The sequence below is a fragment of the Dermacentor andersoni genome, chromosome 3, assembly GCF_023375885.2.
Source record: "Dermacentor andersoni chromosome 3, qqDerAnde1_hic_scaffold, whole genome shotgun sequence".
NCBI classification, from domain to species: domain Eukaryota; kingdom Metazoa; phylum Arthropoda; class Arachnida; order Ixodida; family Ixodidae; genus Dermacentor; species Dermacentor andersoni.
Genome location: NC_092816.1, coordinates 73,390,066 through 73,406,780, shown reverse-complemented (window position 1 = coordinate 73,406,780; position 16,715 = coordinate 73,390,066). Strand labels below are relative to the sequence as shown.

Sequence of the window (16,715 nt, the reverse complement as noted above, 5' to 3'; positions counted from 1 at the left end):
GAAGAACACAAACGACAGGACCGGCGCCCCTGTCAGTCCTGTCGGCGCCGGTCCTGTCGTTTGTGTTCTTCTTCTTGAGTCCTGGTCTTCTGCGCCTTGCCTTTACTGCTTCAAGCCTGAACCAACTAGCCCAAGCAAGAGGTTTACTTGAGCATATTTCTTCTACACAAACAGCTACGAAGAACCGGTTCTGCCCTCCTCTGTCGCAGTTGAACAGCGCCAGTGCAAACTCCAGTGTGGCGGTGTGAGACACGAATGATAAACGCGATTACACTTGAAGCAAAAACACAATTGTTCACCCTTTATTTCTGGACATGGTAAGTACATTAGTGTTAAGCTTGCAGTGTAGGCGCGGATATATTCCCTTCTGTTCTTTTTGTAATGTTCTAGAGTGCTTTGGTATTTGCTTTGTATCATTCTTTCTTGGTCTGACGATAGACGATGTCTGGTGGGGTTGCCCGGCGTACATGTTCTCCGTCTCACGCCGCCGCCCAAAAACTACAAGTGAAAAAAAAATTAGATCTTGGCCTGCCTTTATAATGAAACAATAAATTACCGTATTGACGAAGCTGATATAGATAAAGACATGCAACGGCGCATTGATGCACAGCGGCTAAAATCGATGAAGATGAAGGACGAAAGCAGTGTTCGGATGAACATGGTTGCCGAAGCCCGCAACGGTTATGCTCACATTGCATATTGTACGCTCTTGCAGAGCTTCCTTGCATGACAAAGATCTTCGTAGTACGAAAAGAAAAAAAATTCGCTTGTCCTTGCAGCCATCAGTCGAAAGTCGTTGTTGTCGTCGGTGCTACAGTTGTTTTGTAAAGCTTTGCTGGTACTTCTTGGTCATCTAAGAATATCGGCAATGTATTTCTCACCATACGTCTGTCTGTTTTCATGAACAGCACGGCACCAAGCATTTAATACGGTCCACGGTAACCCACGCACTTTTAAAACCCCGCTTCAACGTTTGCCGTTCTTCTGGCCTTGTTTGCGCTGTGCAAGTACGCTCAAATGACTTCATAGAGATGAAAACCTTAACATATCACTCTTCGCTCGTTGTCATTTAAATTTAGGCACAGTACACTTCATCTGCCGGTGGCATCGGGCAGCTGCATGTGTTCCACCTCTGACAACATTGATTCGAGGAAAGCGCCGGCAGTTGTATAATCAAGCCCTGCACTCTTGAAGACGTATCAAACGCTCACACTCCACGCTCTCTTGTTTGCGTTTACTAACAAGCCTGAAATCACGCGCTCCTCCATTAAGCCAGAAACCCCACTTGCTGGCGTTACCACTAATTTAAACGTCAACGACATGTGAGAGGCGCCGCGGTCCATTCTCTCCGGCGCATGAAACACACACGTATAGCAGGTGCAACAGTCGCCGAGAATAACAGAAAGACGCAGTGTATTCCGGTCACGCGCGAAATATGCTGTTTTGCTGCGCATTGCGTCGTTCAGCAGGTGCGCCCGTACCGATGCGTATATACAACGACGCTTCCTCTGGAATATCATCGACACTTTCTTCTTTTTAACGGGTCAGAAAAAGACTAGATTATTCACGTGGCGCTTTTGTGCGTGCGTGTGTGTGTGCGTGTGGGCGTGTGTGCGTGTGCAGGTGCGCGTGTGCAGGTGCGCGTGTGCGTATGTGCATGCGTGCGTGCGTGCGTGCGTGCGTGCGTGTGCGTGCGTGTGTGTGTGTGTGTGTGTGTGTGTGTGTGTGTGTGTGTGTGTGTGTGTGTGTGTGCGCGTGTGTGTGTGTGTGTGTGTGTGTGTGTGTGTGTGTGTGTGCGTGCGTGCGTGCGTGCGTGCGTGCGTGCGTGCGTGCGTGTGTTTGTGTTGTGTGCGCGTGAAAGGCAACGAAGCTGACGGCAGCGTTTTCCGTGCGTCCCATATAGGGTCGTGCTGAATAAAGCACACGCTGTGCAGATCCTCTGACCCCTGCGCTCCTTCCCCAACGCCCATACTTCGAGTAGTTGTAAAACGCCGCACTGTCGATGAACATGCTCGTGCGCGCGTACGGTCTACAAGGTGTGGGTATGCATGCGTGCAACGGATCTATTGTAACGCACAGCAAGCAGCCTACGAGTGATCGTGGTCGATACGGAGAATCCGTAGTTCCAACTGCGCCTTCTTCGCCGGATATGCGATCAACTTAATCGCCGGCCACCCCATAGGCTGTGTAAACTCGAAACGTGGGGCTTACTCTGCGAGGTGCATGTATATCGCCTCAATAAGTGCCCTACAGGAAGGAAGGAAGAAGGTCGCTCGCCGGAAGGAAGCAAGGAAGCGAGCAGACGCCTGCGACCGACCGCCCAGAGGGAGCTTTCGCTTCTTCCGCCTGACTCCTCTGCCCTCCCATATAACGCCTTCGCGAGCTTCGGTGGAGCGGCACACCGTGCACGGGCCCCAGTGGCACAGAGAGCGAGTGGCCTTCTTGAGACACGATGCAACGATCTAAGCACCGTCCGAATTTTTCGTGCCTTTCTTCGCATACCGGAATACGCGCCCCGTGTGTGCGCACGCCTTTCGCGGAGGTCACGCTCTCTTTTTCTCCCGCGGCAGTTATTTTAAGCGCACCCTGCAAGCACTCAGACAATCGACCGAAAGCCTAGCTCACTGCCGGCTAGCACAGCTCGCGACCGATGGCTCGCCGCTGGTGGTTGTGGCGGCGGTAGTGCGGGCGTGCATTGTAAAGCGCTTTCGCGTTTAGCAGCGGCAGGATGAGGGCGTCGTGAGGGAAAACGCAATAGCCGCCTGGTCGCAAGCGGCACGCTTTTGTACCGAATGCATCTCTTTGACCAGCGGCCCGCGATGCTTTTGTTCCGGGACTGTGTACTATTTATACGCAGAGATTTTCTGGTTCGTTTAGTTTAGTTTTACGCCCCCTGTTCGATATACGATGCAGAGGCAGTTCTCCCTATTTAAAAAAAAAGAGAAATAGAAAGAAAAAGGCGACGGGGGGAGGGGGGTAATAACGCGATTCTATCACGTGGGAAACCTTTGAAGGGGAAGCACGGTGTGATTACGGACATTTTATTTCTGTCGCTTTCTCAAAATATCTTTATTACTACATTCTGGAGCCCGTTCTCTTGGCATTGACCAAAGTGGAGTGTCATTCAGTTAAGCGAGCATCAAGCGTCACTCCGCGCAGCCTCCTAACACTGTTGGTTCTGAGACGTGCCGTCACAGGAGGTCTGCCCGGTTTGCCTTCGGGCAAGATTAAATATAATTACATTGCAGACAGCGTTTATGAAATCATCGCAAATAATTGCGAGATGAATTATGTGTATCCGTGAAGTTATCGATACATTCACCAACCAGATAGAAAACACAAAGGCATATATTCTTGGACAGGCGCCTGAGAAATTTGGTGAATGGGAGATAAAGGGGAGAGCGGCCGAGTCTGCGTCCTCATGAACGACTACCTACACTAAACATGATGCGAGCGTGAGAATGAAGAAATTTGGAAACTTCCGATTATTTGTATTTGGAGGAAGTTCTATAAATCGCTAGCTCTTCTACTCGCAAATAGGCAATTCAATTGTGCTAGTTTGCTTTACACTATATTATTTTCATTTGCATTTTATTACAAATGACTTTATTCGGGGGAGGAACATAGATACAACAGTTTAATACGTCCGAAGGGCGCCAGGGACACTAAACCAGCTGTCTTAAGAGCGCGTGCTTGCTTAAGCTACAATATGAGCTGAAATATCGCTACTGAAGCAAGGACACCAACGGAAAACACGTACCGCAGAACGAGCTGTGACTACCAACTGAATTTTTATTCCAAGAGAAATTCTGATCTTGTCTTGTATCAGTGTGCGTAGGCTTGTTTTTGGCAGTCTATAATAGCCTGGCGTTCTTTGAATGAAAATTCAATTGGCAGTCAGTGCTTGATCGTCCTGTGAAACGAGTTTTTCTATGGTGTCGCACTTGTAATCACGCTGTTTCAGCTTATGTTGAAATTGAAACAACTAATCGGCACCAAGGTGTTTCAGCAAGTTTAGTGAGGGCGCCACTTGGAGGAATTCAGCCAGCATTATCTGGAAATTCTATTAAATGCGCTCATGCTGTTATATAGTGTCGAAATACTGTGTCAAAAATGACTGTCTCATTTCTCCCGTGACGTCAGTTGTGGAAGTTTTGGGCTGACTTATCCTTAGCACGAGCTTTCAAAATGACCCATCTTGCCTGAAAAGCATGAAGCCTTTGTCACAGTAAGTGCACCCTCCCCCCCCCCCCCTTTCTTTTCATCACCTGCCGCTGAAACATTTACCTCCACAAGCAATCGAATTTCAAAAATGGCGTAAGGAAACGTCATATCCAACAGTAATCTGAAATGCCACGCTACCGACACGTCGGACTGGCAGAGGTGTCCGGACGTTGTCCTACTGAATGATGCAATCAGAAAATATAACTGTTTTACGCAACTCCTCGAAGCTCATTACACTGACCACAAGTACCACAAGGTAACCTCGCCATGATAACACGCAAAAGAGACGAAAATTAACATGATGCCCAAGAAATTGACTGCATGAAATATATTCATATAATATGTTAGACCGCCTTGAACAAGAAAAAATAAGCATAAGCCATTTGCCAAACAGCTACAAATTTAAGGTTTCATAAAGCCATACATCTTCGTTAAGTGCATCTTACCTACTTAGACATAGGGAGTCTGAGAGTGTCTGTCCATGTACTCCGAATTCCACAAGACGCTTTACTATGAAATACAGAAAGGCAGTTTTGTATGTTACAAAGAAAATAAAGACACACTTTACTTATCTGAACAGCGATATTCCTTCTCTAATATCACGTAACTTTAACGAACGTTTAAGATATATTTAAATATTCAGTTTTTGCTAATTGTTGTTTGAATTGAATACGTCATTCTACTACCGCATTCATCCCCACTCAACTAAGATCCTTATAACCGCCGGCTGCCCACTCCCCCCACATTACCTGAAACAAAATCGGCAAGCAAGAAAATAATGAATGGTGGTTTTTATAGCGAAAGAACGTTTCTGTGGCAGTGAGTTGACAGCTGAAAGAATCGCTGAAGTCTGCTGACTTTCTTTTTCTTTTTTTCTTTTTTCTTTTTTGGCAAGTACATGTTTTATTTCAGGCACGTCTCTTCCTCCAAAGAAGCTTCCGCCGAACACCAAAATTAATACGCTATACATACTGCTTCGAAGTGCATAATAATGATTTGTCAACACATTTTCTTTTCTCTAGGACTCCTGTAGGAGAAGTAATGATTGCGCTTGAATTATGGCGTAAATATTTTGGATTTGTTCTTTTATAACGCTTTAATAGAGACTGTCTCGGAAATGTGATACATGCTTCTGACGTGGAATCACGTATTTGTAACTACTTTACTGAAACATATATTTATTGATTTGCGACATTCTTTTTTTTATTTGAGGCCGCAAACAAGAGTTTTGCTCTATAACGCTGACCAGAAATTACCTTTTATTTGCTTCAAATGCAACAAATTTCATTCAGATTAGTCGAGTGTCTGGCAAATTTAGGCACTTTTGCGTTTCACGTGCATCTGAATGCGAAAATATGGGAGTTCTAGCTGGTTAATTTTAATTCATGTTTACCGGGCGCTACGGCGCATGACATAGAAACAAGGATGACACAAAAGCCACTAGCTTTGTCGTCACTAGTTTTCCTCGTGTCGTTTTCATTCGCTCTTCCCAATTTCATTTTCGCAGCGCCTACACTTACTCTCGCAACTAGCGAGCGACCCTATTGAGGTGTGCAAACGGCGCTTGGCTTTGGGATTATCGCACACGGAGGAGTGCACAGAAAGCGGCGGCAATCTTGTTTTAGTTAGTGAAGCTTCCAAAACAGGAAGCCGTTTGAACGCGTGGTGTGTGGAATGCATCGCAAATGCGTTGACAGGAAGCCGCTGCCGGAAGCATAAAGAAAACACTGCTTTCGCAAGGTTACTTTGAGAGGGCGCCTATAATTTGTTTGTAGTATTGCTTCTGAACAGTGAAAGGTCACGTGGCGTGGTGCGGCGTAAATTTGCTGCGAGTTAGTCCCAAACGCATTCCTGTGTGTGTAACACGGCAGATCGTGCAGCAAGAATGAATGGAACGGTGATTGGAACAGTTGAGACAGTGACACCGGAGATACATCGGCTCGGCACAAAAGCAATACGGCGTCAATTATTTGTGAAATTTGTAAGCGTCATGCGCAGCTAAGTTTAATTAACCACCTCGTGAACCCTCTTTTTCGGTAACAATAATGAACACCTTCAAACCTTTGCAAGTTAGGGAATAGTAAAAAGTTTTAGCTGCATAGTACACAGTTTAGCGCCCCAGGTTTCGTCAAATGCCGGGGAAGGAGCCAAGTATAACAGCGCTGGTCGTGATATCTTGCGGTGGTGGGCTCAATCAAACCACTTAAGACTCTTAATTATTGCATCCCTCGGTTTTGTACTCTTATCTTTTGATGTAAGGATTTTTCGAGAAAAAAATGCGAAAACGCGAAATTACTTACACCAGATCATGCACCTGTTCTGCGGCAATGCATTCTTTGAGACATTACATTTAGAGTCACGGCAGAGTTACGTACAGTTGCTCGCGTTTTAGAACTACAAGCACTGAGTCTAAACTAACTGTTTGTCATTTTTGTTTAATTGTCTGAAGAACTTCGACAAGTTTATGCATTTTCGATAATTGAGGGGTTACCAGTGTAGCAATAGATATGAAGGACGTAGGGGGAACTCAGAGCACCCGATGCTAGACTCTACTTTATGTTTCATTGTTAAGAGACGTAAATAATTTAGCCACGGCTCGAAGGTCCAAACTATACACTCGTGCTCGCCAAGTAGTACAACGCAAAGCACAATAGCGTACTAGAGCGTTCCGGTTACCACACAGGCTCACCCGCCGCAATCAGCTCTGATGTTTCTATGTTGTTCGACATATCCGCCACCGAACTCGGCTAAAGCGGTAACGCTGAAAGGTATAAGCGTAAAGAACTGTTGCGAATGATATAGCGGTCTCTCTTATGCTGTCCCGCAGCTTAGTAGCATACTAATTTGAGAGTGCAGATAGCGCTCTCATTGCTCATTGCGATTTCCTTCTTATATATTAGCAAGTGTGACTGGGGATTAGTTTCCGTTGGAATTATAGCACACTTTAGGATCAAATGTGTTCCGGATGATCAACAGAAACAGCACGCGGACTTGTGAACTACCGGCAAAAATTAACACAACACCCTCAGCCTTCAATTAGTTTTAAACATGTGTACCAGCAAAAAATGAGAGCCCAGAGGGTAGAAACGGGTTGAAAACGTCTTCGTTGCAGGCAGAAAGAACGAAAAATAATATAATTACGTATACACTGTAAACCGATTTACATCATTAAGGGTATTTTCCGCCTATAACTCATTTTCTTAGACTTGTAAACGTGTAAGCTCATGAGTTATAGACCAATTTACACTTTTCAGGACTCGCAAAGGTGTTAATCGGTTAACTGTGCAGATCTAAAGAACGGTCAAAGTATAGTGAGGCGTCCGGGTTCACGGTAGCTTGAACGACCACATGTGGTTGCGCCAGATATGGGCTTGGAGCCCCTCTACCTAACGGAATTCAAGGCAAGCGTTATTTGCAAACTAAATAATCTTAAAAACCCCTCGCTTAAGACATTTGCACGACTTACAGCTGGCGGTAAATTCGGAGCAAAACATAAACAACTGGAAATAATGCACGCATTAAAATATGTTCACGGAAAGAAAGAAAACTCGCTAAATCCATTTTCTTGTAGAAATAACACGACATCAGTTTAAAACGTCATTCTAAGCCTACGTAGCTTAGCCACCCTTATCCCTTACCCCTTCTAATAATAAAGTTGACACTCACTCACTCACTCTCCTCCGTGTAGCCGATGTGTGAAAATGCACGTCGCGTGCTTATTTTTATGTCTCTGAAAGTACCGAGTATTTGTGGCGTATATTTAACAAAGGAAATTACCGTTGCGTGTGTGTGGCCTTCCCAACCATTACGCATACGTCCTTTCGGTAGTGATTTGTCAAAAAAAAAGAAAGAAAAAACTTGACTCACAGCTTTGGCCATCAACAAGTGGAGGTGTGAGTGGCTAAGAGCAATGAAAGAAACTGTGCACGTGTACTGCTTACCTCCGCGCAAAAGTACAGGGGCTGTTGAGCAGGTGGCCTTAATCGTGGAAGGAAGACCATAGGCACTCAGCAGTATCGTTTATGTACGCCATTAAATATGTCTTCCTTCTTATTTTTTCTGCTTTTTTTGTATTCCAACGGATATAGTCGAGCGCATTAAATACACATTTTTTATTATTCTATTCTTTTCTGTTTATACTGTACAGGGCTCAATGTGGCGCCTACATTTTACCATCGTATCACGCATGGTCTTAACTATCAAAGTGCGGAGTCTCAATGGCCATCAGTCCGACTGTCCCTTGCTTTACAAAATCTACGATTTAACACTGATAGTCATTTTGGCTGAATGAACAATAGGCGGAGTGTTAACTTGCGGCGACGCAGCTTAGCTAGCAGCTGTCGGTGAGAGAAAAAAAGAATTGAGGCGACTTGTGTCATGAACAGCAGTGGTACTGGAGGTGGTAATTTCGTTAAATAAATCAAACTGACCTTACAAATATTCAACCATAGGGCAGTTTAACTCAAAAAGTTGCATCACCACTTTTGAGAAATGTGGAACAGTCACCTCCGCAGGTAACCCAAATTAGACATGCTAGGTTTTAAAAAAAAAATACCTCAACGCACGAATGTGTCAATGCTCAAAATTTTTCTGACTTAGATTTATGTGCATTTTAAATAACTTCCAATCGGTCCAAGTTAATCCTGATCACTCCACTGTATACGGCGTCTCCCGTAGCTCCAGTGTCGTTTTTGGAAGTTAACGAACTCGGGAGTCACCAACCGCTTTTTTTTTTTTTTTGTTGTGACGCACAGGCACGTGCGGAATAGAAAGGGCATGTCGATTTTTATTAGTGATGCATTAACATGTAAAGGGAAATGTCCGAAACTATTCTGTCGCCCGCTTCCCCGCAAATAATAACTTGCTCAATAGTCCAACAAGAAAGAAAACATCAGTTCGCATATTCTGGCGCCAACTATTATTTTCACGAAAGTTTAGATTTTTGCTGTTGACAAGCACCCTTCACAAATGGCTGCTTTCGGTAGCTCTCGCTTGCTATATTTCGGCATTTCCTGTAAGGATATCGGTTGTAACTGTGAGGGCTACTCTCCCGCTATCGGTGGCTTGCATTTCGTCATCACCTCTCGTAGAAATCCTGTTGTTCACCGAGTGTTGACTCTCTTCCGTAGGTACACTTACGACAGCTTTATAGAAAGTAAAGCCGTTGGTTACTTCTGTCGGCACGTCCGCACACATGCTTTCTTTCAATGCTTTCTTTCCTTAAGCTCGACCGTTGTTACTCGACCATGAAAACACACACACATACACAGCAGACTTATTATGTGACCTTGCAATGTCATTGCCCAATTTCCAGAGAAGCTACCTTCATCATCATCATCATCATCATCATCATCATCATCGCCGTCATCATCATCGTCATTCTTATTATTATTATTATTATTATTATTATTATTATTATCCGTTCTAATAAGTTCTAATGGCTTTAGTAAGACCAGACACTTTGCCTGCCTGTATTATCCACAACGCGGCGCCCACTTCCAGCACATTTTAACTCGGTAGTATATTTCGTACTCCCAGGACATCGGGGAAAAAAAAGTTGGATGACGCTTAAGCTTCGCCTGTAAGAGTGGAACGCGATAGCAATCAAAGATCCCTGACTGCTTTTCACGCTTCCCGGCAGCTGCAGCGTAATGTAACCGTAATGTTTACCGGGAAACGCTTGCGCCGACCGCTGTGCAGGAAGGCAAGGCGAACTTTCTGGTACACTCGACACTCTAAAAAAAAAGTTTGCACCCTTTGGGGTGTATATCTGCCACACAACGATAATGGTCATCTAGCTTGCTTGCGTTTCCTTTCTTGAAAACGCCGCGCCCGCTACTTTCCTGTCGGGAATGCTATGTCATACTGATGACGCGCATGCCGTTCGTTACTGGAAAGTACCGGGCTCGCAGCGTTAAAGAAAGGAAGCGCATCAAGGCAGATGACAATTATCGTTGTGTGGCAGATATACACCACAAAGGCTGCAAACTTTTTTTAGAGTGTAAGAAAAGTTTACACACTTTGAGTCGTATCTTGCCACAAAAAAATAAACGCCATCTGTCTTGTCCACATTTCCTTTCTCTAACGCTGCGAGCCCGGTACTTCTCAGTAACGAACGGCATGCGCGTTATCAGCATGACATAGCATTCCCGACAGGAAAGTATCGGGCGCGGCGATTTCAAGAAAGGAAACGCAAGCAAGGCAGATGACGATTATTGTTGTATGGCAGATATACACCCCAAAGGGTGCAAACTTTTTTTAGAGTGTAGAAACGCGGCTTCTTGCTTGGGTCAATCTCCTGTTACTGTTCCGCACTTTAATATTTCAGTCTTAGAAGAGCTAACATAAAAGGTATGTGCTGTCGGTGTTTTCTTTTTTTTTAGATTACATTTGTTTGTGGGCTCTCATTCTCAAAATTCCAAGTAATAACTTTGTGAACAACGACAGGAAAGGTATGAGCAACTGAGGTGATAAAAGAGTGATTGCGCATGCGTGCTTCGAAATTATTTTTTGCCAACAAGACGGTCGACGCCGGATTTTCTGCGGCACGGGGTCCTTAACGCTTTCGCGTTAATACGCGTATTACGCTTGTAAACGCTCGCGAGCGTTTCAATAGCTATTTCACTGTAAAGGTCCAAATTAACCGTAGACTAAATTTTGCGTGTGCATCAAATATAACGTGCCCCCCCCCCCCCTTCCTCCCACCCCACCGCGATATCTCCGCGCGCGCCTGTGAAGGTTTACTTAGCCGCTCCAACCGCCACCAGACGAACCAGTGCAGAACTTACTGCACATAATATTGCGCTTCTACCTATTACGCTTTGCAATTGACATATGAACTAGCACCAAGGCTCGAAGAACCAAATCGAAGCCAACGGTAAGAAGTGAAAAGCAGGATACGAAATTGAAGGAAGAAAAAGCCACGTGGGAGCGCCACCTCCACAAAAGAAGACGAAACGGACTAGAGTCAACATCGAAGAAAGTTTTCTTCTTCCCGAAAGCAGTCTGCGAACGTTTACTCAACTCGGTGCCGGAGCGAACAGCACAAGGCAGGCCCACTGTGCATACTATTGCGCCAGCTATCGCGTTACTGCTTCGCATCATAGGTGCAACTGCAATGTTTCCTTTCTATTGTTTCACGTGGTCTCACCTGTAGTAATCACGGAGAAGAGGACGAAGAGCCTGAGAAAAATGGCATCCCACGCACCATCGCCGGTCATTGCTTTCGCTCGTAGATTCCCAGCCCTAGCAGCAGCAGCAGCAGCAGCAGCTTTAGCAGCTGCTGAACCAATGCGGTCGTCTCCTTTGTTGGCTGCACGAGGAGAAACAAAAACAGTCTCGACAGCACCGAGGCGGCTGATGACGACGGGAAAATGCACAGCGGCAACCGCGTAGCGCGGCGAGCCGTCGCAGCCGGCCCGGAATCCGCACCTCTGGCCTTGCAACCCTCGACGTTTAGCCCCACGCAGAGCAAGGCTGCGTTAGCGCTCTCCGTCGGATATGGGAACCCCCTCGGGACGATTGGAATACAATTGGGACGTGGTGCTCGCGCCTGTCTTCCTGAGTGTGCGTGTCTCTTGTCTATCTGTCTGGCGCGCTGTGCAACCTCGGCAAACGCGTTCGTTTCCTCCCGTCACTTTGTCCCGGTAATCATTGTTGCGGTGTCGCGGCCTACCCCTTTGTGTCCTCTCGCTCGCTAGATTTCACGTTTTAACTTCCGTGCTTCGTGTGCACCACGTAATAATTAAAGGGACACGGGAAGGAAAGTATTACGACAAGCGACGCCGGAACACACTGACAAAATATAGCGCGTAAGCACCGCTAATATTGCAGTAGGACTTTAATTGGTCACCTTTTGTTGTTTATGAGATGAGACGAGAGAAAGCGAACGCGCAGCTTAGCCAAGGCTGAGATGAGACGAGAGAAAGCGAACGCGCAGCTTAACCAAGGCTAACGCAATTTATAAGGGTAGCATGCAGGAGCTCGCAGTGAACTCAAATACTCGCACTTCGCCCTGACGCTAACAGTGCTATCGCTGCTCTAATTCTCGACCTTCTCGCTTGGGTCAGCCGCAAACGCGCAACACAGAATCACACTTATACTGCTCTAGTGCGCAATTCCAAGGTTTCCTGCGCTAAAGAGCTGAGAGGGTTATCAACGGGAAATCGACGATCATCGCATGCTTCCTTTAAAGGATACTCCTTAACACGTACGAAGCGGTATGCCAGTGTGTGCCGCGCGAGATGCTCTTCGTGACGTCATAAAGTGTGGTTCCGTTGCAAGAATATCGTTACGAGGCAAGTAAGAGTGGCGCAAGTCATAAGAAGACGATTTGACGTTAGAGGAGGAATCGGTTTCGACAGTCATCTTGTTCATGAATCGTTGTCTTTCTTGTAAATATTGTAAATACATCTTTATATGTGACTTCTGCAACGTAACAAATTGGTGACAGGTGCGGGGTACCCACGAGAAAGAACAACGGAGTTCCGCAGTGGTCGTCACCTCGGACTGGACAACATGATGGATGAAACAGGACCCGAGATGGCGTGGCCCACATCAACGCCTACAACCCCGAAGGTTGTGCTGGCTCATCCGCAGGATCCAGGAACGTTCTGTGGCACCGGCCACATCGACATGGAAGACGGGATCGCCACGTATGAGCGTGTAAGTGCCAGCAACAAATACGATCCGACGATTATGTTGGCTAACTTGGCCTCCTACCAGAAGGCATGGCGAATGTGTGGTTTGATAACCACGAGGAAGAGCTTAATGACTGGGACACGTGAAAACAGAAGTTCAGGGACTTGTTCGGCCGTCCCACCGGGCGCAAGAGCACCGCTATGAAAGAACTAGCGACCCGCATCCAGACGTCCACAGTATCACATATCTCTTACATCCAGGACGTGCTGGTTCTGCCGTAAGGCCGACAGCGATATGACCGAGTCAAGCAAGGTTGGGCATGTACTGAAGGGAATCGCTGACGATGCTTTCAACCTACTCACGTGCAAAAGTTGCGAAACAGTACAGGACATCATAAAAGAGTGTCAACGCTTTCAGCAGGCCAACAGTCGCCGCATTGCAATGCCTTTCGCACGTCTGCCGAACACAGCTGCGACATCCTCTTGTGACGACAGGCTAGGAGTGCAGCAACCATCATCATCACATGGCCTGACGCGGATAGTTCGGCAAGAACTTAAAGCCGTGGCTCCTGCAGCTCTTTTTCCCCGCCCCAGCCAGCCGAACAACTTGCGTACAGCTCCATTTGTGCAGGCAATAGACCGCGAAGAACTCGCTAATCTTTGAGTTCATTCTGTATGTGCCGTTGCAGCTTCATAGCTGTCTCATACTCCATGTCCATCGACTGGTCCGCGGTATCCTGCACGCTACCGAAATTTAGCCGATTGGCGAACCGCAGGCGATCGGCCAATCTGTTTTGCCTGCTGGCGTATTGGCCACGTTGCTCGCCATTGTAACAACCGTACTGTCTCCTCCCCTCTGCGACCACCATTCACCAGTTATTACCGCCCCGAACAAAGCGAGCGTTGTTACCAGCCTCCATTAGTACCACAAAAGCCAAACAATGACGCTTTTGCTCCTCGGAACAGCCCCTCGTCGTCCTTCCGACGTCGCCAGTCCAGTTCGCCACCAGCTGTCGACCATCGTCCCTGTCACCACAGGCTCGTCGCTTAACGTCCTCGATGCAGCCCCGACGCCCGTCTAAGTGATGCAGCTCCCGGAGGTGACGCTACGTTGACGACTCCACCGCAAAACCCTCTGATCACTTTGCCGACGAAACAGAACTTGATGGGCGTTTTTGTCGATGGCGTCAGTGACCCAGCGCTCATTGGCACTGGTGCGCACGTATCCGTGATGAGTGCCCGTTGCGCCGACGCCTGAACAAAGTTCTCACACCCTTTGCATCACGCACCCTCCGAGTCGCCGACGGAGGAACGCCTACCGCGCTTGGTATGTGCACCGCACGCATTGACATCGCGGGGCGCCTAAGGACTGTTTCGTTTGCCGTTTTGGAACAATGACCTTGCGACGTTATACTTGGCTTAGACTTTTTATCGTCCCATTCAGCCCTCTTTGATTGCGCGTCTAGTGTCATTCAGCTTGAATTTCCCATGGCTGCTATAGTCCACCGGTCACACAACCACGATTATGCTCTCCCGAAGACATCCGTCTGCCGCCTCAAGCCACTACGTACATCAATCTACTTCGTTTCCATCTGTTCCTGTCGTCGTCTATGTACTATGCCCCACCGCGGACATACTGCTTGAAAAAAATTTGGCCGTTCCTCATACCTTGCTCACTGCTACAGGCAATCAGACTTCAGTACCACTCCTTAATTTTAACTGCTCGACTCAAGTTCTTCCCAGAGGCATGTATTTGGGCGACATTTCGCCTGTGAACGATTGCGAGGTATCGGCTCCTGGCGCGAAAATTCCGTCGCCCTCTACAAGAGCCTCCGATTCACCTACTCTCACAGACAAACTTAGCAAGATGATTGCACCTGACCTTTTTACAGCACAAACTGCTGACCTGCACCGTCTCTTGGAAACTTACTGCGACATTTTTTACCTTGATGGAGCCCCTTTAGCACAGACATCGGTGGTCACCCATCGTATATATAGCGGAGACGCGAACCCGATACGCCGCCGGCCGTACCGTGTTTCACAGGCTGAAGGACAAGTGATACAACGAGAAGTTGATAAAATGTTGACTAAAGGCGTTATCGAGCCATCATGCAGTCCGTGGACGTCCCTTGTCTTTTTCAAGAAAAAGGACGGCAGTTGGCGCTTTTGTGTGTATTACAGACACCTCAACAAGATCACACGCAAGGATGTCTACCCCTTGCCGTGTATTGATGACGCCTTGGACTGCTTGCACGGAGCCTAGTACTCTTCATCGATAGACCTCCGATCAGGCTATTGGCAAATCTCGGTGGATGACATGAACCGGGAGAAAAATGCTTTCGTAACACCTGACGGCCTCTACCAATTCAAGGTTATGCCGTTCGGCTTTTTTAATGTCCCGGCAACCTTCAAAGGAATGATGGACTCCTTACTTCGAAGCTATAATGTCTCTGTTACCTAGAAGATGTCATAGTCTTTTCAACAACATTCACGAGTCATCTAACGGGTCTATCGGCTATTCTTGCTGTTTTCTGACGCGCCGGCCTACAATTGAACTGATCCAAGGTCCACTTTGGACGTCGTCAAATTACCGTTCTTGGACACCTGGGCGTTCGATTTCCTATATTGGTTCCATTGTCCTCCTATGGACACCATGGCACCACGTCGGCTTGTCTGAAAAGCTGCTGCCGCGCTACACAGGACCCTACGCGATATTGCGTTAGCTTGGCGATGATCGCTCCGCTGGACTCGCGTGTCCCCACGGACGTCGTGCATGTGTCCCTGCTGAAGCGTTACTTTGCCGCGGTTTCACCTCCTTTATAGCTGGCGCCAAGACGGCGCCTTTAGAGGCGGGGGTTATGTTACGGTGCAACCTAGAGTGACGCCAGTCAGAAGACGACGACTTGACGTGTAGAGGTGGAATCATCTTGTTTATGATTCGTTGTCTTTCTTGTAAATATTGTAAATACTCTTTATGTGTGACTTCTGCAACGTAACAATATGTTTGTTTGTTTCTTTGTTTGCCTGTTTGTTTGTTCGTTTGTTTGTTTGCGTGTTTGTTTGTTTGTTTGTTTTTAATAGAAGATGGCGCGAGATACCGGCTTATTGCACAAGCACAAAAAGAAGCGACAACGAAGCTTGAACGCGGCAAGACTCCTCCCCCCTAAAACGTGTCTTATTCTCCTACCCCCTGTACTCCTCCCCCCTGTACGTGTCTTATTCAGCACCATACTTTGCAACGCATTGTGAAGTTATTGTGCACGACATAAAAGTAACCAGACACTCCCGAGTCATTTGACGAGGACGGATGCTGCAAGTGGGCTTCATTTGCTTGCTCGCGCAGCGATGCCAGCTTTCTGGAGTTCTCCCCGGGCGTCCAATTGTCGGCTGTATAGCCTGAACAGATGGGCGCGATTACAAGTACCGACTATAGACCATCCACGTACGGCGCAACATTGCTGTATGCCGCCTTACGGCTGTGTTTACAAACGCCTATTCTGTCTGTATTAGAATGGCCGATAGACCAACGTGCGTGCCTACTGCTGTTGCGGGCGCCGGGAATCGTAGAATGCCTCTATTGACACCGATATGACAACCATCGCTCGTCTCTTCAGATCGCGTTATGCTATAGCTCGCGAATGTTTTCGGAGGCGAAGATTGTCTGACCGTGTCAGACATCCGTCGCTGGCGTAAACAGGCATTCGCCATGCTACACGGCACTTTTTGGAGTTCGCCGGCCTGAGCGGCCGTCTGCATGAAGTCCTGCTGTACATCCTCCAACGAGATTACAGTGCTCGCTTTCCTCCCATTTTCCTCTTCATACCCCTTTTTCCTATACTCCCTTGCAAGGTA

At 47.1% G+C, this 16,715-nt stretch overlaps 1 protein-coding gene across 1 annotated transcript in view; it reads right to left on the bottom strand.

Annotated features, from left to right (window-relative positions):
- Positions 1-11,757, bottom strand: part of LOC126545269 (uncharacterized) — a 34,963-nt gene extending 23,206 nt beyond the window's left edge. Inside the window, exon 1 of the mRNA XM_050193060.3 lies at positions 11,375-11,757. Within this exon, the coding sequence (XP_050049017.2) occupies positions 11,375-11,444 (70 nt within the window). The 5' untranslated portion in view covers positions 11,445-11,757. The remainder of the gene's footprint in view (positions 1-11,374) is intronic.
- Positions 11,758-16,715: the final 4,958 nt, after the last annotated feature.